This window comes from Bicyclus anynana, chromosome 5 (genome assembly GCF_947172395.1).
Source record: "Bicyclus anynana chromosome 5, ilBicAnyn1.1, whole genome shotgun sequence".
Lineage (NCBI taxonomy): Eukaryota > Metazoa > Arthropoda > Insecta > Lepidoptera > Nymphalidae > Bicyclus > Bicyclus anynana.
Genome location: NC_069087.1, coordinates 10,733,561 through 10,761,304, shown reverse-complemented (window position 1 = coordinate 10,761,304; position 27,744 = coordinate 10,733,561). Strand labels below are relative to the sequence as shown.

The following is a 27,744-nucleotide window of genomic DNA, read 5'->3' as shown; positions in this document are numbered from 1 at the left end:
AGTTCCTAAGTCGTTGGTTTGAGGGTCAATAGATCGTATTTCCTGGCAACGAAAGAATAAAAGCCCCAATTTATCAATGGTTTGGGCTAAAACCAAAGGTACCGCTTGATTTATTGGGGTACTGACCTCTATAATAATAATAAAGGTAAGTCATGGGTGTAGTATTTTTTACTTGTAACAGTAGCGCTTTTCTGTAACTATGAACTTATTGGTCAGTGACGATGTATTTCTAGCAGTATAGTGTGTTTTGTTTTCGTCTCTATCTCTATCTGTCTAACAAGACGAATTAAAAAGTCACACACAATCGAGTCAATACAAACAATTAAAAAAATAAGATAAAAGCTTTTCCTTTGTATTTGAATTTCAAATAAATTTAAAATTTTATTGTTGGTACCTACAACGACTTCATTAAATCATCTTGTGACAATGAGATAAATGAAATGCCGTGCTAGCTCAGTGGATATAACATCTGCCGTCGATTCTGAGGACGTAGGTTCGAATCCGGTCCGGTGAATTCTCCTCTAACTTTTAATGTACGTGCATTTTATATTCTCATTCTGATAGGAGACTCGTGCTCAACAGTGAGCTGAATATGGGTTTGTAGCGGTGATAAATGATGAATGTGATAGATAATTCAGTGTGCGATTATCAACACAAGTGTGATGACGTCGTATAAACTGCCTCATTCAAAGAAAAGACATTTGCTTTCAACACTTTTATGTGAAGCGATGTAAAGAAGAAAAAGTCGTGAACCATGGCAAAGTTTTATTACTTGAAAATAAGTTGTGGTATTCTTATATTATAGGCTTTTAAAACTTTATAAGTAGATACGAAATCAACATATAAACTTTGAAAGAAGGAAGTTACCCCGTCCTAAACATCGATACCATATGTTTTCTATGTCGATACTCTAAACATCCTTACACTTTATTGTGTTTATGCGACGAATTCAGTAATTAATTCAACGGACTCATTAACCGACTTCCAAAAAGGAGGAGGTTCTACGTTCGGCTGTATGTATGCTTTTTTTTTTTTTTTTTATGTATGTCCAGCGATAATTCCGTCAATTATGGACCGATTTTGAAAATTCTTTTTTGTTTTGAAGGGTTTACTTCCAGGGTGGTCCCATTTTTTTCATGTCAGGATCTGATGATGGCATCCTGGAGAAATCGAGAGGAACTTTCGAAAATCGTAGAGACGGCTAGTGCGTTTGTTAGTGTTTCCATAAGGTATTTTAAACCACTACAATTTTATGAAGGTCTGGAGTTGGTCTGATGATGGAGCCAATACACAGACGATGGAACTCGTCAACGATTTACAGCAGGTACCTTTTGTTTGGGCTTGATTAATTTGTATTGATGAGTACTTTCCACCTATATGGGTTGTGACTGTATTAAGGGTCTGGTGATGAAGACGAGGGACAGTGAAGAGAACTCCTCGACGGTTCACAGTAGCTACCTTGTGTTTGGACTTGATAAATTAGTATTGATGAGAACTTTCCACCTAGATGGATTGTCACTGTATTAGGGGCTGATGATGAAGACGAGGGACAGTGAAGAGAACTCCTCGACGGTTCACAGTAGCTACCTTGTGTTTGGACTTGATAAATTTGTATTGATGAGAACTTTCCACCTAGATGGATTGTCACTGTATTAAGGGTCTGATGATGAAGACGAGGGACAGTGAAGAGAACTCCTCGACGGTTTACAGTAGCTACCTTGTGTTTGGACTTGATAAATTTGTATTGATGAGAACTTTCCACCTAGATGGATTGTGACTGTATTAAGGGTCTGGTGATGAAGACGTAGCACAGTGAAGAGAACTCCTCGACGGCTCACAGTAGCTACCTTGTGTTTGGACTTGATAATTTTGTATTGATAAGAACTTTCCACTTAGATAGGTTGTGACTGTGTACACGCAGTAGGTATGCTAACACTAAAAATAAAAAAATAAAAATTTTAATAAAAAAAATTCAACCGACTTCCAACTCAAAAAATAACTTTAACTAAAAAGCAAAAAATAACATCCTACCTATGTGCTACCTTCTGATCACTTTGAAGGCGGTGCCAAGCCAGTGTCGTGTTTTAATTAAAGCTGTTTCTGAAAGAACCACAGAAATTTTGTAGTTTAAACGTGTTTAATTAAAACATCACTGGCTTGACACCGCCTTCAAACTGATCAGAAGGTAGCACATAGGTAGGATGTTATTTTTTGCTTTTTAGTTAAAGTTATTTTTTGAGTTGGAAGTCGGTTGAATTTTTTTTATTAAAATTTTTTTTTCGAAATTGTATATCGTGTGTGTTTTATTCTTACAGTCGCAGGTCATTTAATAAAAGTTGTCATCGACAGTGATTGCCAATGACTGATGCACCTAACTTCCGTCCCCTGCCACGATATTCTACCCGCGCAGCCCTTCGTCCCCCGTCGCCCGCATACCATGGAGTGTGATCAACAAACTTGGCAAGCTATAGTCCTTTAATTAACTCGTGTCTAAAGTCTATACGGAACAAAAGGACACGCAAGCTGTAAGGATATTTTGTTGCGAAAAATAAAGTATAGGAATTACTTATATTATAGGCCTTTCAAACTTTATAAGTAGTTACGAAATCAACTTATAAACTTTGAAAGAAGGAAGCCCTAACGGTACCGGGTCCTAGAGATACTCGTATCTAAACATCCTTACACTTTATTGTGTTTATGACGACTCTGGAAGCAGAAACTCCTGTGGGTGTTAGCCCAAGGCACGATTTAGTATAATGTAAGAAAATTATGATCGTTCAGACGTTCTCTGCAAAATTTCTAGCGCTTCATGCAAAGTAATTTTCTATGAAATTCTATTTCATATTTCACATTTCACGGTTTATTCTTGAATCTATGTTTCGTGCCTTGATTTTTTACATTTTTCAAATTATATATTATTAATATTTTAAAATAAATTTTAGCCGTGATAGCCCAGTGGATATGACCTCTGCCTCCGATTTCGGAGGGTGTGGGTTCGAATCCGGTCCGGGGCATGCACCTCCAACTTTTCAGTTGAGTGCATTTTTAAGAAATTAAATATCACGTGTCTCAATCGGTGAAGGAAAAACATCGTGAGGAAACCTGCATACCAGAGAATTTCTTAATTCTCTGCGTGTGTGAAGTCTGCCAATCCGCATTGGGCCAGCGTGGTGGACTATTGGCCTAACCCCTCTCATTCTGAGAGGAGACTCGAGCTCAGCAGTGAGCCGTATATGGGTTGATAACGACGAAAATAAATTTCTGTGAATTTTTTCGTGGTAAACGTCCGCATTTCAAGCTCATATTTATTGTTGTTGCCAGTTGAGTAATTAATACGTGATATGATAATCAACTGTTATTTTATTTTAAATTGGACTTTGATAACTTAGTTTGTATGATTAATTCATAGTATATAAATATTCAAATAATGAACTCAACTACCGTTTACCGTTAATTGTACTTAGTTAATAATGTCTAAATCTAAAGCAATTTTATAATTCACTTACCTCCTTTACTGCAATAGCTGATTTTTTTAACAATTTCTGTCTTCTCCTATCACTTGATTTCATTTTTAAAATTAAACACACACTCAAAATTGATAAAACTACACAAGGTATTAGTTTTAGAAACACACTGTATATCCAAAATATGGCAGTCAGTAGGCTTTCGTTGTGGGTCATAGATATAGCATACATTGGCTCTCTTACGACAGATATATTCATAAATTCAGTGCCATTCACAGTACTATTGTCAGCATCGTTGCGTTTTTTGGGTAGCTCCTGTATATCCATGGCGAAGTATATCGGGAAACACAAAATCGGACATACAAAGTACGCAATTCCGATAGCGATATTTGTGTTCGTTTTGTTGCACAGCGTCTTATTTTTCTGTGGAAACTTTATCGCCACAAACCTCCACACCGCGAGTGTTATCGTTAGCCAGATTGATATCGTATGGAAAGTTTGGCTGAATATGGAATGGAAGTAGACAAAAACTGCCCAAGCGTACGAGTTCTGGTTAAGTGCCTCTGCGATGTTCGTGTAAATGTGCAGCGCGAGAGGTATGTAATCAATCATCACAAGAAGATCAGCGACTGCTAGTGCTGTGAGTATGGAGTTGGTGGATGACGTCATCTCTTTGCGGCTAAGTACTGCGATGTTGACGGAGTTGGCGACAGAGCCGAGTAGACAGATGATCAGTGCAATATATCCGTGCACTTTGACGTACATCCGTTGGAAGTTTGGGCCGGCGGGCATGCAGTATGCCACCGCCGCCGTGGAGTTCCCGCTCGTCTCGGTTCCTGACATCTTTCTCCTTTAATGCTTTAGCAATATTTTTTTAAAACTACGATGTCTTCGTCGAGGCGCATGGAAAGGCATTTTCTGAAAAGAAAGAAAGTAATATTGAATTTAACAGTTATGAGGTATGAAAAACTAATTGTAATCCTTATTCCTGAGATCTATGTATCATTTTTAGCAATTCAATTACTGTTCAGATAAAATTACAGCTCTAAAGGTAGGCATTGTTTTACACCTTTCCAATTCAAATCATTCATTTTTAGCAATTCAATTACTGTTCAGGTAAAATTACAGCTCTAAAGGTAGGTATAGTTTTACACCTATCCCCTGCCACAACTTTTTGACGATTTGACCGAAAGTACTGCCATGTACCAAACATGTTTTTTTTTGTTTCATTTCATAACCCACTCGGATATAAGTGATATTTGTAAATATTTAGTTATCTTTCCCTACTTTCATCATATTCTCATCATTCTATCTTTTAAACAACTGAACAAATTTTAATAAAACTAAGCTAACAGTGATCGCTGGAACACCAGCTTACAAATAAAACAAACCGCATCCAACAGATGAACTGACCACAAATACATCGCTGTCAAACATGTAGCTCCCCTCTTTTTGCACCAAGGGTGGAAAATACGAGTAGAGTGTAAAATAATATAGATCAATAAACACGCATTAAAATCGTTTGAAAAATTCAAAATTACGCAAGCATTTTAAAAATAGTTAGTAGATTAAAAAGAGCTGTTGAGTTGCACAAAAATGCCAGTTACGTCATGGCACTTCAAACAAATTTCAGTATCGCGTGAAAGCGGCGTAACATTTCCCTCCAAAAGTTTAATAGCTTTTTATTATTAAATCAATTTATTTTGCATTTACAACCATTTATTTCTCTTATCAACATCCATAATCAATTATAATTGTACTTCTAATTCCTTTTTGTACTTACCTGTACCTAATACGTAACAAAGATTCAGATAATTTATCTTTCCTTAATTACTTGTACGTACCTACTACAAAAAAGTTACAGAGATCTTGTAATGGACAGTGAGATGTTACGTATAATGTATAGAATTATAGATGTTCTATTTTTAAATGACTTCAAAAAAAGGAGGAGGTTATCAATTCTTCGAAATATAGTAGCTTTAATTTTTAAGTTTTCGACTACTATGATCACTATTATCTTATAATATTATTAACTGACGTTTCAAAATTACTTATCAACTATGCCTAATTGAATTACTTAAATGAATTTTGACTTTGATTTTATGATAACGGTAAATTTAGCTTTTGTACTTACTATTTTACTATTTAATTACTATACTAGCCGATTCCCGCGACTTGCGCCCGCGTGGAAATCTCTGACTCTCCTAAATTCAACGAACAAACAGACTCTCATACAAAGTTTCCTTCTTAAACAACCTTTCTCAGTGAGTCGTATGTCCTAAAGAAACTTCAATGCATTCAAAATGTGCCACCGCAGATTTTTTGTTGATGTTTTAATATTTCAATGGAATATAAATACCTAATAATAAATATTAAAAACAAATCTTTCATAATAATATTATACTCTCTTGTTTTCAATGGCCTAGAACTTATAATTAATTCATACCGAGCTACGTGGGTATCGATAATTCTAATAAACTTTTAATATTGTTCGGAGAATTACTGAGCGATATTTCTATGAAGTTCTACAAAAAGATTATTTATACAGAAAATATGAATTTTCGACTATTTTCCGAATACTATCAGAATATATTACTACCTACCGTTCCAGAGATAACGCATTATGTAAAGGTGTAATAAGTATATGGTCGTAATGTAGTGTGTTTTATCTATCACGTCTATGTTATTTATGATCGTGTCGAATGTGGAACTGTAACGCAAAATAACAAATTTCGACTCAATACGCAAATATTTTACCAGACATAATGTAGTGACAGTTTTGCTGACGACACGAACTCGCTTATATATTGTCGTTCTAGAACTTATAGTATTGGATACTCTAGTGAATAAAAGTTCTTAACCTCCTCGTTCATAATAGTACAAGATCCGGCATAAGAAATAAATACCTTCATCAGTTATTTCATTAAAGTTGATAGGAGATATTCGCTTTGACACCAAATTTACCAAATTGCACACTATGATAATAATTATGATATTTAGATTGCCTAGTTAAATTGCGGCCAGATAGTATTAAATGCATAATTTTGTTGTTAATTTATTTAATCTCCTTCCCTCTCTGGTTAATTAAAAAAAAATCTTACACTAGTTAATAAAAATACCCAAATAATTGAAAAAGTAAAAGTTGCTTGTCTTCACACTGATATAAACAGTTAAGTAATGTTACTAATAGTATCAGCTATTTAGTCGTCTAATATGTCAAATGAAAGTTTCTTTTATGTTTAATATAAGTGTACGTTGCCTTTGATCATGCTTTTCTAGATTTTGTATGAAAAATGTGTTTAGCCGCAATTTAACTAGGCAATCTTTGCAATGTGTCACTATAAACATTATCATGTATTTATATTTATATTGTTGTTTGTTTGTTTAGGTAGTTAATTTAGTAACATATTTAGTTAATTTAAGATTACTTTAGTTTTAGATAATGTAAATGATCATAAATGATAAATATCTAAATAAGAAATTGTGTAATATGAATATTTCTTATCACTAATGATGAGGGTATATATTTCTAATGCCGGATCTTAGACCATAAGTACAAATTACGCTTTCAAATTCCTAAGCTAGCAGCGTAGCCATGGTAAAGCACTAGAACCTATTATTACGCTGATTTTCTTTGCAAAGTGTAGGTTGTCCAAAAACTTCGTCTACGAGTACCTACTACAATGTTCACTAACTAAATTACGTAGTGCCATATATTAGCGATATTTTATTTCATTAACTCATATTTTTATTGTATAGTTGTTTTACTATGTTATGTTAGTAGTTAGTATATATGAATAAAATAAACTGTATTTTCGTGTCATTTCATTGATATTTTTTTACAACTTAATAATATTAAATGAATAGGCTATAGCTTGACAACTTCGTTGATGACACTCCCATGATATGCGGGCGACGGGGGAAGGACTTCGCGGGTGTGAAGTCGTACCTACACGCGGGGCAGAGGAAAGGACTACGCGGGTATGAAGTCGTGCGCGCGGGCATCACTACCTACCTCCCGATCCGCGCGGACCATCGGGAGTGCTACGAACGAATTTTCCAAGCTATAACTTCAGATAGCTGTTATTTATCAGATATGTCAGATGATCAGAGTGACGATGTAGATGTTATCTAAACTAATATTATAAAGAGGTAAGATTTTATATTTTGTTTGTTCCGAACAAACAAAATATAAAATCTTAACTCTGTTCGTTATAGACTCAAAAACTACTTAACCGATTTTTAAATTGTTTTACCAAAAGGTACATCATCTCCGAGTAATATAGGCGATATTTTACCCCGTATTGCCATGTGACACAGGAACTATGCGGGAGAAACCGCGGGACGTCTGCTAGTTAAGTATAATAATAATCAATCCTCACTAGGTCCACGATAAAAAAGCCTGACTTAAAATTCGGAGGTGTTGAGTCCGACTGCTTGGAACCATGGGTTCGATTCCCGCCCTTCCCGCTGTACTATCTGTACGTACAAGTTGATGAGGAATGGTAGTATTGGTCATAAAAGATTTAACACATGTATCTTTAAGATTTGTAAGATTTATCTTTCTTATGTCATGTAATCTCGATAACTCTAATTGTTTGAGGCACATAGATAATTAATCATAAAACAACAAACTGTAACTTAAAATTAAATAGAAACTTTCTTTAACATTCACATAAACCTACGCAGGTGTACAGGTGAAGCTAATAAAAGCGTCTTAATTAAATACGAATACCCCAACAGAACGAGCCCGCCTAATGTAAGTTATGTAGAGCAAATTGTGATTGGATCAACGAAATTATACGTTACTAATTTGTTCTAAACTTAATTCATTCGGAGTTAGAAGGATTAATCTATCAACGACATTAAGTAACAGCATTTAACATTAATGTATTGTCGAGTTGGGTAACGAAGGTTGAAGACCCTAAGTGCTTAGCGGACGAAGTTTATTGTTTAAACATTTGCTTTGGCTATAAGCACAACAACGGTGAAGGATTGTTCCATACTGTTGAAGGCTTTTGTTAATCACAACAATCGATAGATAGCCCAAAGCTTGTTAAGCCTCCTTTTTGCTAACATTGAATTATTAACTATCCTTTATCAAGCGTATCAAAGTATAACGTTTGGTAAATATTGTTCGGGCTCACGCGTATAATGACTGTTACGAAACTAATTCAATACCTCAACCCTTGATAGACTTAGAGCCTGCAGGGTCAGACCTTCGTCATTTTATACCACCAGAAAATTTGGCAGTTAATATATAAATAAATGCTCCCTATCAATTTTTTTTTATTGTTTACAAGTTAGCCCTTGACTGCAATCTCACCTGATGGTAAGTGATGATGCAATCTAAGATCGAAGCGGGCTAAATTGTTAGCGAGTGAGGAGGATGAAAATCCACACCCCAAAGACGTATCGCTTGGCGATACGTCTTTGTCGGTACGGTGGTATAGTTACCTACCGACCCTAAAGACCAAAGCTTCCCACCAACCAGACCTGGACCAATTAAGAAAACCTCAACCGGCGCAGCCGGGGATCGAACCCAGAACCTCCGTCTTGTAAATCCACCGCGCATACCACTGCGCCACGGAGGTCATATTAACCATACACACACACACACACTTGTGCATTATATCTTCTACGTATATACGCAAGCACAGATGCACTCTCAATTTATTCACTCTCATATTCCGATGGAACGGCAGACCGAGACGATCGGTAAGAGATCAGACGCAGGGCCGACAGTTTGTCGTGCTCTCCGAGATACTTAAACTCCATTACCTTCCGTACCGTTTTATACGATGTGAGCAAAAGCTGACGAGCTTTCAACTTTTATAAAATCACGAATGTCTGGCTATGACAGTCTCTTAGTTTATAAACTTTGTACGACCTAACTCACTGCATAGGCTCCGGCATCACCAACCTAATTAACGCCTCACAGGCCGCCTCTCTCAAAGCAGAAAAGCGTTCTTCCAGTGCAAGTATGTGAAGTAAATCCTAGTGTCAAACATCACCCATGCACATTTTTTGGTTTATTTTTGCAAATGGCATCAAATTGTACCAAATCAAATACAAATCATCATATCAACGTCCATATAATGGGCGTCCACTGCAGGACATAGGCTTTTTGTAGGGACTTCCAAACATCCTGATCCTGAGCCGCCTGCATCCAGCGAAGATATTCCAAACATGAATCAGCCTCCATTCGTAAGTAGGTACCTAATTTGAACTACATTATTATGCAGGTATGCCAAAGAATAACAACACCACAGAATACAGATGAATATTCAGTGAGTGAGCAATCGATCATTCCCTATCTTTCTATTTTTTTCCAATTCGTTTGAATTGGAAAAAACGGAACCCAAGGTTCGGAAAATTCGTTGAAAAAATAAGCGTTTACTTAAAATAATACGTATTTTTGTCAAGTAAAATGTCTATTGAGAATATTTGACAATACATAAAGGGTTAGTCCCTTGTGTGTTTTTGCATAAAAGTAAACAAGGTTTTAAGTTAAATTTTTTTCGTATGTTTAAAAGAAGATTTTTTCAGTTTAACTTTAATGCAATTAATACACGATCGCTCAGTGACTCACATCTAGGCCAAGGTTTTAAGCAAACTGCCCAGCATCGCACCAGTGTCGCCATTGTAAGCCCGGATTTACTTTTACGACCCAAACATCACTGCTGTAATGAATGGGAGTTTTGTCCTTCACTAACATCTGCCCTTCAGTTATATTATGCTCAAATCCATCTGTCCTCGTGCTTGCATTAGGGTAGTTGACTTATATCAAATTTAATATAAACAATATAAATTTCGTGCACATGGAATAAGAGTCCGCAATTTATTAAAAGTTAAAAGGATTTCATAAAAAACTGAATTTAAAAATCATGCATTTCATTAAAAATTTCCATACGTCAAAAACGCTGTCGTCTTTTTTGTGACGTCACAATGTTACTTGATGTACTAAACGTCAAACTAAATATTTTTGTAAAACGCTCCGTTTGTAAGGGATTAGTTAAAGCAACGTCATGAAACAGTTGACCGACAGGGGTTCGGGCTCATTTTGTCAAAAAAAATATTTAAAAATTGAAATTTTCATATAGACACGTCTCAAAAATAATGATAATTTTTTTTCAATCTAGTAGAATAATGAATACTGAACAATTTAAGACCATTTAAAAAAAGTATCCACTAGCCTATTTTCCCGGCACTTCACTGGGCTCTACTTATCTCATCCCGGATTGACAGTTTTTACCCAAGCGATTAGCCTCTAAACTTCCGCAATCTCCAGTGAATACTGAATAATCCAGATGGTAAGAAGTAATGAAATCTCAAAGACTGGTTCGAAAGCCAATAGCAATTAGGTAGATGAACACCAATGATAAACTAAATTATAGCCAGGTCCATATTTTATAGCCGTTATTATGAATTCATAATGAAAATCTCAAATGAATTCATGATAACGGCTATGAAATTTATATTATTACGTGTTATTTAACAGTCAGTGTACAATTTACAATACACTGTCCGGTTATAATAACACATGTTAATACGTGGGACTCGTTATTATAAAGATTACTCATTCTATCGATCTATTGAATGAGAGTATTCAGATATTCAGACGTATTCATTCAAGTTACAAGCTTTTCGGATGCTTGTAAATATAATATTCTTATTCTTATTAAAATAAATGTGACATACCTACCTATTAGTCGAATCAATAGAGCATTTCCCCTCGACCTCCTCAGCTCAGCTCCGATTTTGATGTTTTTTTTTGTTCAGTTTGTTTTCTTTGTTATTTAAAATCAGAAACCTTTTGGCGGGGATGAAATGATTTATATTTTTTTAACAATATCTATGCTATTTATATAACAAATATAACTATATTAAATATAGTTAGAAAACTAATAAGCAAAAGAAAATATTACAATAATTTTTATTTACTGATCACTTTGAAGGCGGTGCCAATGGTCCAATTAATATATATGAAAATATTTAAAAATTGGAATTTTCATGTAATCACGTCTCAAAAAATATAAAAAAAAAACTTCAATCTAGCAGAACGATAATGAACTATTTACGATCTTTAAAAAAAGTGTCAACTAGCCTGTTCTCCAATAATAAGAACCAAGAATAGTCGATCGATTGATCAGCTAGTCGAGCCAGAAATACAGCTATTTGCATCCGAGTAATATTCGCTTTCCGAAGTCATGACAAGAAGGCAGTCGAGCAACTTTGGAGTAAACGAAACTCGTATAATTACTGTTTCAGCCGAAACTTAATACATACTCGTACCTATCAAGTACATAATATATTCTCTGCCACCTCTAATACGATAACGATTATACACAAGAACTACTAGTATACATACTCGTATACTAGGAAAGTTAACTATTAAAGTATAAAATGTCAAACCTCATTAAAAAGGAACAAAAAAATTACATAATTCTACTAGCTGACGCCACGCAGTTTCACCCACGTGGTTCCCGTTCCCGAATGGATACGGGGATAATATATAGCCTATAGTCTTCCTCAATAAATAGGCTATCTAACACTGAAAGAATTTTTCAAATCGGACCTGAGAATTTCTAGTTCCTGAGATTAGCGCGTTCAAGCAAACAAAAAAAACCCTTCAGCTTTATAATATTATTATTGATTTAATGTCGTTTGTCATTGTTTACTTTTTAAAATGTCGTTAAAGTAATCGTTGGCACCTACGTTATACAGGGTGATTCGGTCTTTAGTGCGGATATTTTTTTTCGTGGTTCTGTATCATTAATAGAATATAAATCTACAAACAGTTCGATACATTTTATGTAATTTTTTTTTTTAATTTATGTCTCTAAAATAACAAAATAATGTACATATTATTACTAAACAAGATATATTCAGCTTAAAAGTGATCTGGTGACGTTCTTTAGGTATCAAACGAAAATAAAATAAACGCACAATAGGGTGACCCTAAAATTCTGTTCAAAAGTAAATAACTTTAGCTAACGATAATTTTGTTATTTTTGAGTTAAAAAAAAAAAGAAAAAATACGTGATCATTAAATTTTGTTTATGTACAAAATATAAAAATATCCGCACTAAAAAAATTTTCTTCCTGTATATCTTAGTGATCATTTAAAAAACCATTGCTTTTAAGTAAACTATGCAATCAAAAATAATATAACCGCATTGGAAAATAGACGTAATTTTATATTTTTTATTACCTACCTATTTTTTACGAGAAAATGGAAAGGAAAAATGTTACCTTGAAATATGGAAGCATGATTTTGTGATATCCAATATATTATAAGAACACGTTTAATAACCCTTTTTATAAATCCTCCTTTGTGTAGTTTCGGGTTTCTACCTAACTGAATAGCTACCCATTCTATGAAACCTGATACTTTACGTGTTTTGACAGTCCATAGCACGAGCGAGGTGGGTAATAGGGTGGTAACAAATCTGATAGTCATGTGATATTATAAGTATCACGCATATATAATCCTCATATACGATTTACTGATTAAAATATATTACAGGTACTAAAATATGGACGTATGAGTGGTAGTAGATCTTATCTATATATGTGGACTTATAATAAAACTTGTCAAATTCTATACATTTATTCTCAATTTGAGATTTTACTTATACCATTTGTAACAACAAACGTTAGCGTGGCATAACGGACGACAGCGCCATCTAGAATATATACTTATAATACGAATTCTGTACATTTTGTACATTCTGTACATTGAAGATATTTTGAAAATCTTTGTTGGGGGAGGTATTATATAATCGATACTGAACCTAAAAATATTTATTTTAATTTTTTTGTCTGTCTGTCTGTCTGTCTGCCTGTGTTTTTTTTTTGCTATTCGGGCATCACGTTGAAACTACTGAATGTATTCAAATGAAACTTGGCACGCTTAAGACCATAGTATGGAGAAGATTATAGGATACTTTTATTGCGAAAATATAATAAGAAGGGGGTAAAATAGGGGTTGAAAGTTTGTATGGAGAGTCCTTTATTTTTAGAGTTACGATTTTAAATTTTTTTTCATAAATCATAAAAAAATACGAAATATAATGTCATTCAAAAATTTTTAACAATCAATCCCAAAAATGGTGAAATAGGGCTTGAAAGTTTACATTGATTTCCACACGGACGAAGTCGCGGGCTAGTTAATATTATAATAGAGGAAACGTTTGTGGTATTGGAGGAGGCAGGTAATCTCTCGATCTACTGAACCGATTATGAAAATTCTTTTACCACTAGAAATCTACGTGGGTGTATAAGATAAGCTATATTATATCATCGTATTCCCATGGGCTCGGAACTACGAACTAAAACAGCATATGTAGTCGTATGCTGTTTTAGTTATACTTCAGGTATCATCAAGACTTCAATTAAATTATTATTTTTAATAAGTACGACATTATTGAATCTTCTACTCGTACGGCAACAATAATAACTAATAATAGGGTACGTGACTCATATCATATTTAATACATATACGATTACTTTTTTTTATTTTGTTTTACGACTTTGTTCAAATTTTTAATGTACATGCTAAATGACAGCGGACAGACGGACATGGCGAAACTATGGGTTCCTTGTGGACTACGGAACCCTAAAAAAGGAACGCGTTGTAGGTATAACGATGTCACAGATAAACCGCTGAACCGATTTTTACGAATTGTACAGAAGGCGTAAATTTGTCGATGCAAAAATAAAACTCGACGATAAAACAATGAATGAAAGTTTTTTGTACTGAATATTGTACGATTTATTTTATTATTTATATCTGAAAAAAATAAACCCCGCGTGAATATAGTCGTTATTAATAAGTATTACCTTCTCTGCTAGGATAAGCTTTATTTTTTAGAGTAGCCATTTGAAATCAACAAAGAGAGGCTGTACAAAAATATATGATAGATAGATGATGATGTTAAAGTACGCATGTAAAGCGTAGGTACCCACGCTTTAGTACTTACCTCTCTTACTCCTAAATTTAAATTCCGCGCTGAGGTTTGCAGGGATAGACAGAAATAAAGCACTCTCACGAAAGAATGTTGAAAATTAATTGCAAAGACCTTTTCGTTTAATTTGCGTACAAAAAAAAGAGTAAGAATCTTAATCAGTATCGTAGGTAGGGTGTGGTGTGCGCAAGGTTTTTAACTAGGGTATGCACTAAAAGTAGAAATTTTCAAAATTCCTTGTCCAACACACTGTGGTCCAACGTAGGTTTGTATATATTGATGTTGTAGCCCGTGTAGGGAAGGCAGTGCTTTTTTGCATCTATGAAGTGCACGCCACTAGGAAATACAGTATTGTATGTCGGAGAACATAGAGCAAAAAACCGGTGTAGGTACATTGACTGATATATTAGAATAACGATAGACCCTATAAAGGTAAAGTACTCGTAGGTTACTTATCAGTTAAAAAGTGCGCATTTCGATAATAATTTAAGGACTTGAGCGTAACTAGAGAATAATTATTTTTGTTATTTTAAGAAAAATAATTTCTCATTTTAATATTACAAAGAGGTAAAGTTAATGTAAGGGGTAATCGCTGGAACTATTAAACCGATTTTGAAAATTATTTTACCATTAGAAAGCCACGCTATTTGTGAGTGTCCTAGGCTATTTTATCCCCGTATTCTCACGGGAACGGAAACTACGCGGGTGAAACCGGGGACGTCGGCTAGTCTGAAATAAATTGTACATGTAGATTTTTTCTCTTATATTTTGTATTTAACCACTTATTTTATAAGTTTCTATTAACTAATGTACCAAATTTAATAGATCGCCATGACGCTCGAGTAAGTACACTTTTAGCATCATGGGGTCCCCTCCTTTGACAACAAAGAAGTAGCGCAGGGTTATTGGTTGCGTAGAACCCTTGTTTGGAAGTCTCAACAAAAGCCATTTCGATCGGCTGAAGTAATAAAGGTAGTATCACTCTCATTTGAATTGTACTAGTATTCGAAGAAATAATCAAGTTAATGGTCGGAAAGTTTTAAAGCATTTTTTATGTAAGTAAACTCTTTTATTAGATTTAACTGTTTTACGAATTAATATTTATTACCACGCTTTGACAACAACACAAGGATCAGTAATAAACGGACTAATTCAATGCCTTTATCTACTCGTATCGAGTAATACAAACTTCAGAATCGTAAAATAACCGTAAAATTAACACGTTCGTTATCCCACTCGCTAGAAGTACTCATTATTCGTATTTACTCTACCCGTGTATCCAAATTTGTATTATAATCGGATCAGAATATTATATATATATTATATATTGATATGATAAGAATGAAAACACATTGTTCCAAGCAAATAAGTTTGTCTGTTTATTAAAAAAAAAAATTGACATATTAGTACTATAATTATGTGAACTGTTTATAAGGAGCACCATATTTCATATCATGCTGTATACACCAGTAAATGGCTGGACTTATTGTCCAAGATAATTGTTTACTTTTTTTATAACATGTACTGTATAGCTGTAAGTGTATCAAATAAAATAAAAATAAAATAAATCACACTACACAATTCTTCAATACTTCAATATTCCCTATATAGGCGAAAGATAGTGTGAAAATGTGTGTGTAAGTGTGTATGTTTGTTACTCCTTTGCGATGCGGCTACTGAAGTATTTGACTGAAATTTGGATGGAAATTTTAATGGAAATAGATTTTACTCCGAATTAACATATAGGCTACTTTTCATCCCGGAAAAATCCATGATTCCCGCGGGATTGCTGAAAAACTAAATTCCACGCGAATGAAGTCGCGGGCGTTCGCTAGTAAAATATAATTTATAAAGCATGGTATGCCGTATGATAAACATAAAATATTAAGTGTTTTTTTGTTTGATTGCGTAAAACATCATTCAAAAAAACGAGAAACTCAGATATCTTGATCTTTCGTATAAAATTAGGACCAAAGGCGGTGGTTTTCAGTGGAGACCTATATGATATTCAGCGCACGTGCCAAACACTTCGCTAGTATCCTAAACCAGTGCTCTCCAAGGTATTAACTTAATGTGATTAGGTACAAACACTTCTATTTTTAGTGTCCGAAAGCTTCTCTCTTTTTTATTTTAGAACACTACGAGTATAATTATCACGCTTTTATACGTTTCATTTTTATTTATGTTACTTAACTATGTCATAGTCACAAGATCACCGCCATGTGGAATGTTGAATCAACCATTATTATTCCGATATTTGTTTCAGTCAACGGTCTTATATCGAAAAGCTTCGACCAACACCTTATGAAGCCTTCGCTGAACAAGGGTCGGAAACAGAAGGCAGTGATTCCTGAGACAGCGTGTATTGTGAGGAGGTTCCTCACTCTGGAACCCTGATCGCCGGTTGCTTTTGCACTCAAATGTCCCGCAGCGGAGGGAGGTTGTTTTTTTATGAATTTTTATAGTGTTTTGTATTATATTTCGTATTGACATTGTTAAATTTAAAGGACATACAAAAAGTGATAGAGAAATATAAATTATATGCAGTATAAATTAGATAATATACAAAATTTCCTATTTCAATTCTTTTTCTATTCTCTTTCGTTCGTACTATGTATAGTGAGCACAGGACAAAGCGCTTAAGGGATTTCCTGTTAACCAACAAAAGTTCAATGTTTTTATTTTAGATGAAATGTTTCTGTTTGTTTTGACAGCAAACATTAGAAACAAACAAAACTATTACCTTAACAATCACTTTATATGCCGCCCTTTTCAAGTTTTAGTTGCAAGTCATGTTATGACCAAACCCTCTCATTTAACTTGCCGAAAGCAGCCGTAACTCTCGCTAACAACTTTGAAAGTACTTAAAATATCAATGTCATTTCTATATATTTAACCACACACTCGCAGATATACGATATATCCCTGGCTGGGACGATTGAGGTTTTCTTAATTGATGCAGGTCTGGCTGGTGGGAGGCTTCGGCCGTGACTAGTTATCACCCTACCGGCAAAGACGTACCGCCAAGCGATCTAGTGTTCCGGTATAAATCGAAAGGGATGTAGATTTTCATCCAACTCAACTTATTTACACTTTTTTATAAGATGAACTTATTTATTAAAGGAGCATTTAACTAAATGCATTATTCACTCAGTCAGTGATAACGGTAATGTACACTTTATCCGTATATCCAAAGCCAATATGACTTCCGTTCGAAGTTAGATTATACTGTGACGAAGACTAATTAACTTGATATTCGAAGGCAACAAGAACACATGCAAAAAGGCCAATTAACTACGATCAAGTACAGAGATTGTTTTTTGTGATGCATAAGGGGGTCGTTCGAACTGCGAGTAATTACCATGTCGATTACTTTTATTGCGTACGCCGTACCATTGAATACTGTCTAATTAATCCTATCGAGATTCATTTTAATTACCTCGTTCGTATTAGTCATTGTACAAAACAAGATTAAAAGCATCTAATAGCTTTTTATTTGCCCCAGGGTATCCTGCAACTTATTTGCAGTTTAAGTTTGACGAACTAGTTAAGTTTGTCCCTCAAACCAGTTAATCTTTTTGTTAGAGCTACTTAACCTTACTTATAGCCCTACTATTTTACATTTGCATGGTTTTTAACGAAAAATTTAACAAAACGATTCAACAGACTCCAAAATCACGCAAATAAACTAAAAAGCGAAAAATAACATAGTATGGTACGTAACTACCTTTTGATCACTTTCTGGTTTTAGTCCTAAATAGTGAATGCAGGCGCCACAGTACGGGTAATTTCGTTATTTTCATTTTAACACAAAATTACTGAACCGATTTTTTATGATTTTACCGAAAATTAAATGGCACCAACCTGGAAGTTGTCAACTCTTTCAATAAAAAAAATCAAAATTGATTAAAAAATGACGAAGGTATGAGGTAAACATTAAAAACATATGCATCGAATTGAGAACCTTCTCTTTTTTTGAAGTCGGTTAAAAACAAATAAAACATTAAAAAATTCAATATTGGTATTTTAATAAAGGATCGTTTTATTATATTACGAAGTTTATTGAACCGGCTCAGCAGAAATAAAATTAATTAACCATCGAATAGTTATTGAATGGTTTCCACCTCGCTTAATTAAATGTTATAGGTACGTGGATGTTTAATTGCTCCTAATTGAGCTTTGAATACATATTGAAATATTTTGATAAAATATTGGCCTACGGATACAACAGCTATTTCGAGAATTACTTGTATAAATAACTTTAAAAATTGGTAGTACGGCTAGATAAACAGAATGCATAAATAACTTTATCGCTAGTTTGTATTAAAGTGGCTACGTAAGAGATCCGCATAAACAATTTATCTGTTTATATTAGCTTCGCCTACAGCTTCATTCATTTTATGTTATGTAGGATGAAAAAATGAATGTAACAACAAAGCGAGTAGAACAAATAAAAGCTACCGTCTGTACATTACTTAGTCTATGTGGTTTTGTTTTTACTATGCTCATAAAATCTTTTGACGATTTTGTTATTATTTGCTCTTCTCTTCTCTAAAAAACATTTTGATATTGAGCGCCGCCGTATCGTTCACTCATCATCATCCATCTTCGTTGGGAATAACCGCACCACGCTTTGCTGGTTGACAACCTCTAAAGATATATCTTTAGAGGTTGTCAACCAGCAAAGCGTATTCAATGATGTAACGTATAAGGAGATAATGACAGGAGCCGTGCTAGCCCAGAGGATATGACCTCTGCCTCCGATTCCGGAGGGTGTGGGTTCCAATCCGATCCGGGGAATCCACCTCCAACTTGTGTGCATTTTAAGAAATTAAATATCACGTGTCTCAAACGGTAAAGGAAAACATCGTGAGTAAAACCTGCATACCAGAGAATTTTCTTAAGTCGAAGTCTGCCAATCCGCGTTGGGCCAACGTGGTGGACTATTGACCTAACCCCTTTCATTCTGAGAGGAGACTCGAGCTGAGCTGTGAGCCCAATATAGGTTGATAACGACGGGAACCGATTGCTTAACATGCTTAGGGGGGCCAGCCTTACCCACTTGCTACCTGAAACTTATGAGAAGAAAGAAAATCCAATTTTTTCATTGCCCAACCCAGGACCTCATGCTTTGAAGCCAAATAGGTCAACTGCGAACAGCGTAAAAACAAATCAAATATATCGGAACGTTAATTAATTATACAGCCGAACACAAGTAGGTACCTTTATAGCATAAGCCTCCAAGACCCAAAAGAACTACAAGTGTATTGAAACTAGACCACGTTTCGTTTCGTTATTCCTATATCTACATCTACGAGTACATAACATCACTGCTACTCGCGGAAATGTACTACGACGAAGTGCAGACTAATTCCGACAAATAAATAAATACCTACTCGATTTTTTCAAATCCTACAAGTAGTTACAAGAATTTAGCGCACTTAAACAAAACAAACGAACGAACTTTTCAGGTTTATTATATTAACGTCAAACGTTTAGTATATTAAAATTGATACTTTAGTAAGAATAATGCACTTCTTTCTTTCTCTCAACGGGAAAAAGAACGAGCCATTAGGAATATTCCAGTCGGAATGGATATGGACGGGTATCATGGTTCGAAGATCCGTTGGATATACAAAACGTTGTCGTAGTTCCAAGATGCTGGTATGTCCCTTAAGTTGACTTATAAATTATTCGACGGCTAACAAATCCTAGACTAAATCCATAGCTAAAATTGAAAGGTTTGTGTCTTTATAAATAAAATTCTTTATGGTAATTTCTTAAGACGGCTCTATAGGGTTTCGCCGCCTGTTTCAAATCTGTGATTGGTAGGTCGATTACTGATACAGCCGCAAACACTTATGTCAGCCACTGACGATCAAGTAATCTCTCCTGCCTACAGCGCTAACGGCTTGACAGCCGATAAAACGGATCGTGTGTTTGTCACGCTGTACATGATGACATCATGGCGATCGCCGCCGTGAAGCCGCTATCGCTGCAGGCATGTTAGCTTAATTGATCGTCAGTGGCTGACATTACGTGTTTCTTTTTTTTTTTATATTCTTTACAAGTTAGCCCTTGACTACAATCTCACCTGATGGTAAGTGATGGTTTCTTGTGCTTTACCGCTAGCAGTTTAGTTCAGAATTTATAATATGTCCTATCGAATTACAGAATGAATAACCTACCAATCCAACTTTACCTACGCTGAGCACAAACAAAAGCAAAGAAGGAAGTTCATACAAAATAAAGGCAGTTTCTATCGGTAACTTACTCTCGTCTTGAAGCTTCCCTTCGTGAATATTTATAAGGTAAATATTTCTTTCGCAAAGAATTTTCCATCCGCAATATAGTCGAAACACTCTCAGTGGAAAGGTTTAATTTGAAAACTTATACTAAACAATGGGACTGAAGTGCCTGTCTCCGATTTCAAAATGTTCTTAAGTGAAAACTCGAGTTAAAATTCGCGTTTTTTTCTTTTGGACATTATTATTAAAGGTTAAAGCAATATAAAAAAATCAGTTAAGAGATGGTAAGCAAAACGTAAAATGTACTACAATCCATGAAGAATAAAAATCAATTTAAACCAAAAGTCGCCGGGCCAAAAGTTTTTCGAATTAGTTCACCGCCTCTTGCCTCGACTAGTAAAAGAAGGGATGGTTCATTTTTTGAGCAAAGGCGAAAATGCAGCCAGTATTCTTTCCACCATTCCACGTGGGCATGATTTGTGTAGTTTGTAGTTATTAAAATAAATTAGCTTAAGTTCCTTATTGTATTATTTCTCCGTAAGGTCAAAAATTGAGATTTAAATTCTGATAATTTGGCACTAGTACGACGAATGTTTGAACAAAGAGGGCGAAGCTAAGCCGTTAAAAGTTTTATTGTTCTAAAGTTGTTTTAAACTTCGAATGAAACTTGAAAAAGGTTTATTGTTTTATTTGAAAATTACGATCTGTATAACTTTATGTGAGTGGGATTTTCGGCGCAAAATAATTAGGTACTCTAAGAACTTTCAGAACATAAAATTGGCACTTGTTTGTGTAACAGTAAAAAATCGTAGCTTTCCAACTTTGCGCGAACTTTTCACAGTGAAGTGTGAAGTTGGGTGAAACAAGAACCATAACTTTAATGTATTTCTCAACTAAATGTGACACTTGCTGGCCATAACGAGAAGTACAACGCAGAAAGGGTACGTTACGTCATTTTGTGATAATATAACGCGCTTGTCATAGCCAGACATGCAACATTTTATAGACCAGCGGCTTAGTTCGAGAATGTATTGTTTTTTGAATTTGTATTTGTATTGCATCACTGTCATGTTTTGAGTGCTCTATCTGCATATCATTCTTTAATCTACGATAGTAATAACAAACGGGCCAAACAGATGGCCCATCAGATGGTAAATGGAAGATCATCGCCTATATAAACAGAACACATCTTACAAAGTCGCCCAGTGTCGATCTAACTGAGGCGTAGGTGTAAGCCTCATGTGCCTGTAATTACATCTGCAACCACGCTCTTTAGGTCAGAACACAACAATACTGATTGGTGGCAGAAACATCCATTTCGGTAGAACTTTCCCGGAAAAGCTATATGACAAATAGCTCTACTAGATCTATAACGGAGTCCGACAAGACGATGCCGCTTGCAACTTGAAAGCGCAGTGTTAGTCGACCCCCCATTAGTTGGATCGATGACATCAAGAGGGTCTCCGAACCGATGGATGGTTCGGCCCAAGACCTTGGTGTTTAGAACTTCTTACAAGAAACCTATGTCTGGATTATTTTTTTATAGTAGTGGACGTTTATGGACTAATAATGATAATGATGAAGACACACAATTGTAAGATTTCTCATTATATAATAATTAAAAATACATTACCTAACGTAGAACATCTGACCTGTTTTTGTCTGGGGTCATTGAGGGTTCAAGAGAAAAACGCTAAAATAGCTAATCTTTAAGTTTTAAGTAGAAATATGTTTGAAAGAGTTGCTAAACAAGTTCTATCGATAAGTGGAATACAAATGAATATATTCGAGCCGTGGTTTTGGAATACAAATAAATATATTCGAGCCGTGATTTTATTTCACACGGCTCATACAATGAACTTCTATGGTCATTTCTACAGTTATTCAAATAGTGTTGTACAAATGTAGATTTCCATGTACCCTGTGTATATTTCGATATCCACGGACGATCGCGACTTCGTCCTCATGAAATTCAGTTTTTATAATTCCCATCGGAACTATTTCCGATCCCGGAGAAAATCTGGGATAAAAAAGTAGCCTACATGTTGCTCAATAACCTCCTTTATGATCTCCTCTTCTAAATTAAAAAAGTTGATTTGTGTTTTAGTATGTGTAACTATTGACTAAATTTGAGAAAACAGTTATTTTGGGTCAGGGTATAACAGGATCTGTCTATAGCTCTACGTAAAAAAATGTAACAGATTCAAGATTCAATATCAAGATGACCTTAACATAATACTAAGCAGGATTGAATCGAACAAAGTAAAAGGAATTTTATGTGAAGATGGGTGGATTTTTCTGGGTTCAAATGGATACTTGATGGTGACACTTTAGCTGTCGTTGAAAATACTCGAAATCAAAGAGGTGCGCCTCTCTCGTTCGAGATTTACTTAATTGCAAACGTCGTACCTAATATGCAAATTTTACATGTCAAAGGCTTTTATAATCATCCTACGCTCCTCGACTAAAACTTAAAATATTGATTGGGTACGTACCTATCTATTTCAGTGATTAATATTCACCTTACCGAATTGTCTGGCTGTAGAAGTATTCAGACTGTAGAAGGCAGTCTCACTGAATAATAGACTAATGTATAAACAAAGAGTCTATGAATGAATATAATTCAAATATAGCCACCGGATTGACAAATACTGCCCCCCTAGCCAAGTGGCACGTCGATTCTCTGTCTACGATCACTAACGCTTCAAAAACTAGAAAGATGTATGGGAATGACAGATCTTGATCACGTGACCTGTCGATAGCAAATGTCATTCCCATACATCTTTCAAGTTTTTGAAGCGCTAGCGATCGTAGAAAGAAAATCGACTTGCCACTTGGCTAGGGGGGCTGTTTGTATAAGCGTATAAAAGACAGACACCGAGCCAGGCAAGGGTTAGTCATAGTGAACCAGCGGGCAAAACATTACACTGGATGTAACAAAAATATAGATCGAAAAAATATTTTTTTGTTAAAAGTTCTTGTACCTAATCAATTACACAATGGACCTCTATGGTCATGGGTATCTTTTCCAGTTATTCAAGAGTAACGGTCGCTCGTAGCTTCGTCCTCGTTAAATTCAGTTTTACAAAATCTCACCGGAACCATACCCGATTACGGAGAAATGTTTGGATAAAAAGTACCTATGTATTGCCTAATAACTTCTATGTTCTCTTCTAATTAAAAAAAAGTTGGTTTGTCTTTTAATACCGTGTATTGTAAACTCTTCGTAACCCTCACATACTCGAGATCAGAATATAATATAGAGATACACTCTTTAATAAGCTATGTATTCAAAACCTGTCCAGGGAACAATAATTAATCATAATATTTAATTGGTTCTAATAGATATAATTATACAGATCTTTATAAAGTAAAAACTGTCTATCTAAATATATAAAAGCGAAAACTAGCTCAGGAACTACTGGTCCGATTTGAAAAATTCTTTTAGTGTTCGATAGTCCATTTATCGAGGCTATATATTATCCCCGTTTTCCTACGGGAACGGGAACCACGCGTGTAAAACCGCGCGGCGTCAGCTAGTAAAAAATAAAACCGTTTAGTAACCAGTCACAGACTTCATCATCATTATCATTATCAGCTAAGGGACGTCCACTACAGGACATAGTCCTCTTGCATGGACTTCCACAAGCACAACGACTCGAGCTGCCAGCATCCAGCGGCTCCCTACAACCCGCTTGATATCCTCGGTCGTCTGCACCTAGTGGGGGTCGATCAACACTGCGCTTTCCGGTGCGGGGTCGCCATTCCAGGACCTTGGGACCCCAACGTCCATCGGCTCTTCGAACTAAATATATGACCTGCCATTTGCCACTTCAGCTTCGCGACTCGCTGAGCAATGTCAGCTTGGTTCGTCTACGGATCTCCTCATTTCTGATTCGATCACGCAGAGAAAATCCAAATATAACTCGCTCCATCGCCCGAGTGACTCTGAGCCTTCTACTGACCACTCACTGACTTATGACAATTTAAATACATGATTCTGACTTGCTAAACTCCTTCAGTTTCACACACAAACACACCTTTCTGTACACTTTACTACTAGAGTACAAAACTACAGTAGGTAATTAAATTTAAATTTATTGCTTGAATATTAATTACATTTAAAAAAAATACATGTATAAGTGTATTATGTCATACAATGTAAGACGTGGATGTCCAGTTTTGGCGTGCCCTTAGAGTTAAATATAGTGTCAGGGGAACAATTTAGTTTTAATTTTCTTTGTTATTCATGAAGTCACTATGACGTAATAGCATATTTTCTCGCAAGCACTCTTTTAGTTTTTTAATCAATTATTTAACTGAATAATTGAGAATGTGTAATAATAATAATAATAATAAATATACTTATACAATACACATCACTATCTAGCCCCAAAGTAAGCATACAGAGTAGCCTGTGTAATGGGTACTAAGATAGTTGATATATTAATATTAATATACATTTATATACTACATATAAATACTTATATAATGTAAAAATACACACAGACACTGGAAAACACCCATGCTCATCACACAAATATTTTCCAGTTGTGGGAATCGAACCCACGCCCGTGGATGCAGAAAGCAGGGTCACTACCCACTGCGCCACGCGGCCGTCAAACTTACTACTATGAGTGTACTTTTACACTCATATTTAGCTTTGTTTAAAACTAAAGTTAAAGAGTAAATAATAAACATAATCGTACCAATGACGAGCATGAAAATACATGACAATCTTGTAAAAAAAATACTCCCTAAGATGGACATACTGACTGGTTAATGGTTATTTTATAGCAGTCGGGTCGTTTTTATTGCCAATATTTAGTGGTAATAGCCTAATGGGTAGGTACTACTGCAAGTATTAATTAAAAGTACTAACGAATTAACGCGACTTCGTCCACAAAAAAATCGGTCTAAACTTTCATTGTATTTTTTGGGTCGAAAATAATGGGTAAGGTCCTAAAAGCACTCTATAAACGATATATACGAGTGTATGCTATTTGAGAATGTTTTGAAGGTCTATAAAAATAATTATCCCACCATACATTGTTTTGTTTTAACCGATATAAATCTTATCCTGATATAACTTGATAGGTAAATTCTTTTAATTACTTAATTTTCTTTTTGTTTTTACAAGTAGTAGTACAATCTCACCTGATGGTAAGTGATGATGCAAACTAAGATGGAAACAAAGTAATTAGTTAGGAGGATGAAAACCCACACCCATTTCGGTTTCTACATGGCACCGTACCGAATCGCTAAATCTCTTGGCGGTGCGCCTTTGCCGGTAACTAGCCAGGGCCGATACCTCCCACCAGGAGAACCAAACCTGGACCAATTAAAAAAACCTCAATCGGCCCAGCCGGGATCGAACCCATGACCTCAGTCTTGTAAATCCACCGGGCATGTGACTGTACCACGGAGGTCATGGTATGATGGTCCCCACGGAACCATAAATTGTCCCGAAATAAATATTCTAGGATAACTTAAGTGAGCTAATTGGAAATAATTTATAATCAATTCCAAATATCAGTTAAATTCATTTCAAGTTCAGCACCTAATTGCGGCTTGAAAGAGTAAGCAAACAGACACTTATGACTTACACACAAACTTTCGCTCTTAGAATATTAGTGTGACACACAACATAAAGCACCTAAGCTTTATCTATCAATATTTGCTTGTTTTGCTTTTTGTACATACACAGGTACAACTTATGGTACTAATTTAAGTACAACTTAAATACGAACCCTGGAACGCATTGTATTCGAACTCATTTCATTTATTTACTAGCAGACGCCGCGCAGTTTCACCCGCGTGGTTCCCGTTCCCGTAGGAATACAGGGTTAATATATAACATTTCTCGATAAATGGGCTATCTAACATTGAAAGAATTTTTCAAAACGGACCAGTAGTTCTTGAGATTTGAGCGTTCAACCAAACAAACATACTTACACTTTATTTGTCTACTTAACTTCGTCACAATAATTTTATTTATTTCTACAAATAGTTCATTTGTCTAGTTAACTTATAACTTTAAAAACTTTACAATAAAACTTACCAAGCAAACAAGTAAACATCGTAGTTCCAAAGAGCCACACACATTGAAAGAAACAAAACTAAATCTATCAAACGTTTAGATTCCACGATATCGATGAAATATTCTGTTTTAGTAATTTTATAACGGTCAGGGTATTCGTGTCCAGATAAATTTCCGCGCCCGGAGACGGAGCGGCGTGGGGCGTGCTACGGCAGCGCCACTCTCATTGTGACTGTGAGTGAGTACTGGCTGAGGCGAGTCGCCTGAAATGTACCAACTTCCGCGACAAATCGCTGACTGATCCATACGAATTGGTAGACATTTGATAGAGTGCATACATAACTTGGTATTCAAACTGGTGTCTTTATTACAATCAGCATACAGCGGTTATTATTTTCTTTTTTTTTTTAAAGAATATTTGTCAAATCTTTTTAAATACGACAAATATTCCCATGCCCCTCCTAACTACTAGTCGGGAAAGATTGTATGCTATATATTGGGGGGAATCGAATCTCGGTGATGAGGCTAGGGGTAGGGCAGGGGTCGGGTAGAGTTAGGGGTAGAGGTAGGGTAATGTAGGGTACTTATAGGTAACAAGTGCACATAAGTAATATCGAAGCATGACCGGGTCCGCTAGACTCATATATAAAAGTTAATGCGTCTCGGTATTTGTTACCAAACTCGGCTGGACTGATTTTTATAACGTGTAGGTCTGAGAATCGGCTAACATCTATTTTTCATACCCCTAAATGTTATGTGTGACCTGTGTCCTAAATATTTTCTCAACGTTTTTTTTTTATTTTTCTACCATCAACCCTTATTTTTATTTTGCAGTGGTGACCTCTGCCATGAATTCCGAAGGGCGTAGGTTCAAATCTGGTCCGCGGCATGAATCTCCAACTTTTGAGTTATGTGCATGTGTTATGTTTAAGAAATTTAATACCACGTGTCTCAAACGTTAAAAGAAAAACATCGTGATGAAACTTGCATGCCTGAGAATTTTCCTAATTCTCTACGTGTGT

General features: G+C 35.3%; 1 protein-coding gene across 1 annotated transcript in view; it reads right to left on the bottom strand.

Annotated features, from left to right (window-relative positions):
• LOC112053055 (G-protein coupled receptor dmsr-1) overlaps nucleotides 1-26,973 on the bottom strand; it is a 56,481-nt gene extending 29,508 nt beyond the window's left edge. Inside the window, exons 1-2 of the mRNA XM_024092326.2 lie at nucleotides 26,744-26,973; nucleotides 3,507-4,382 (exon numbers count right to left, since the gene is read on the bottom strand). Of these exons, the coding sequence (XP_023948094.1) occupies nucleotides 3,507-4,307 (801 nt within the window). The 5' untranslated portion in view covers nucleotides 4,308-4,382; nucleotides 26,744-26,973. The remainder of the gene's footprint in view (nucleotides 1-3,506; nucleotides 4,383-26,743) is intronic.
• Between the last annotated feature and the right edge of the window lie 771 nt (nucleotides 26,974-27,744).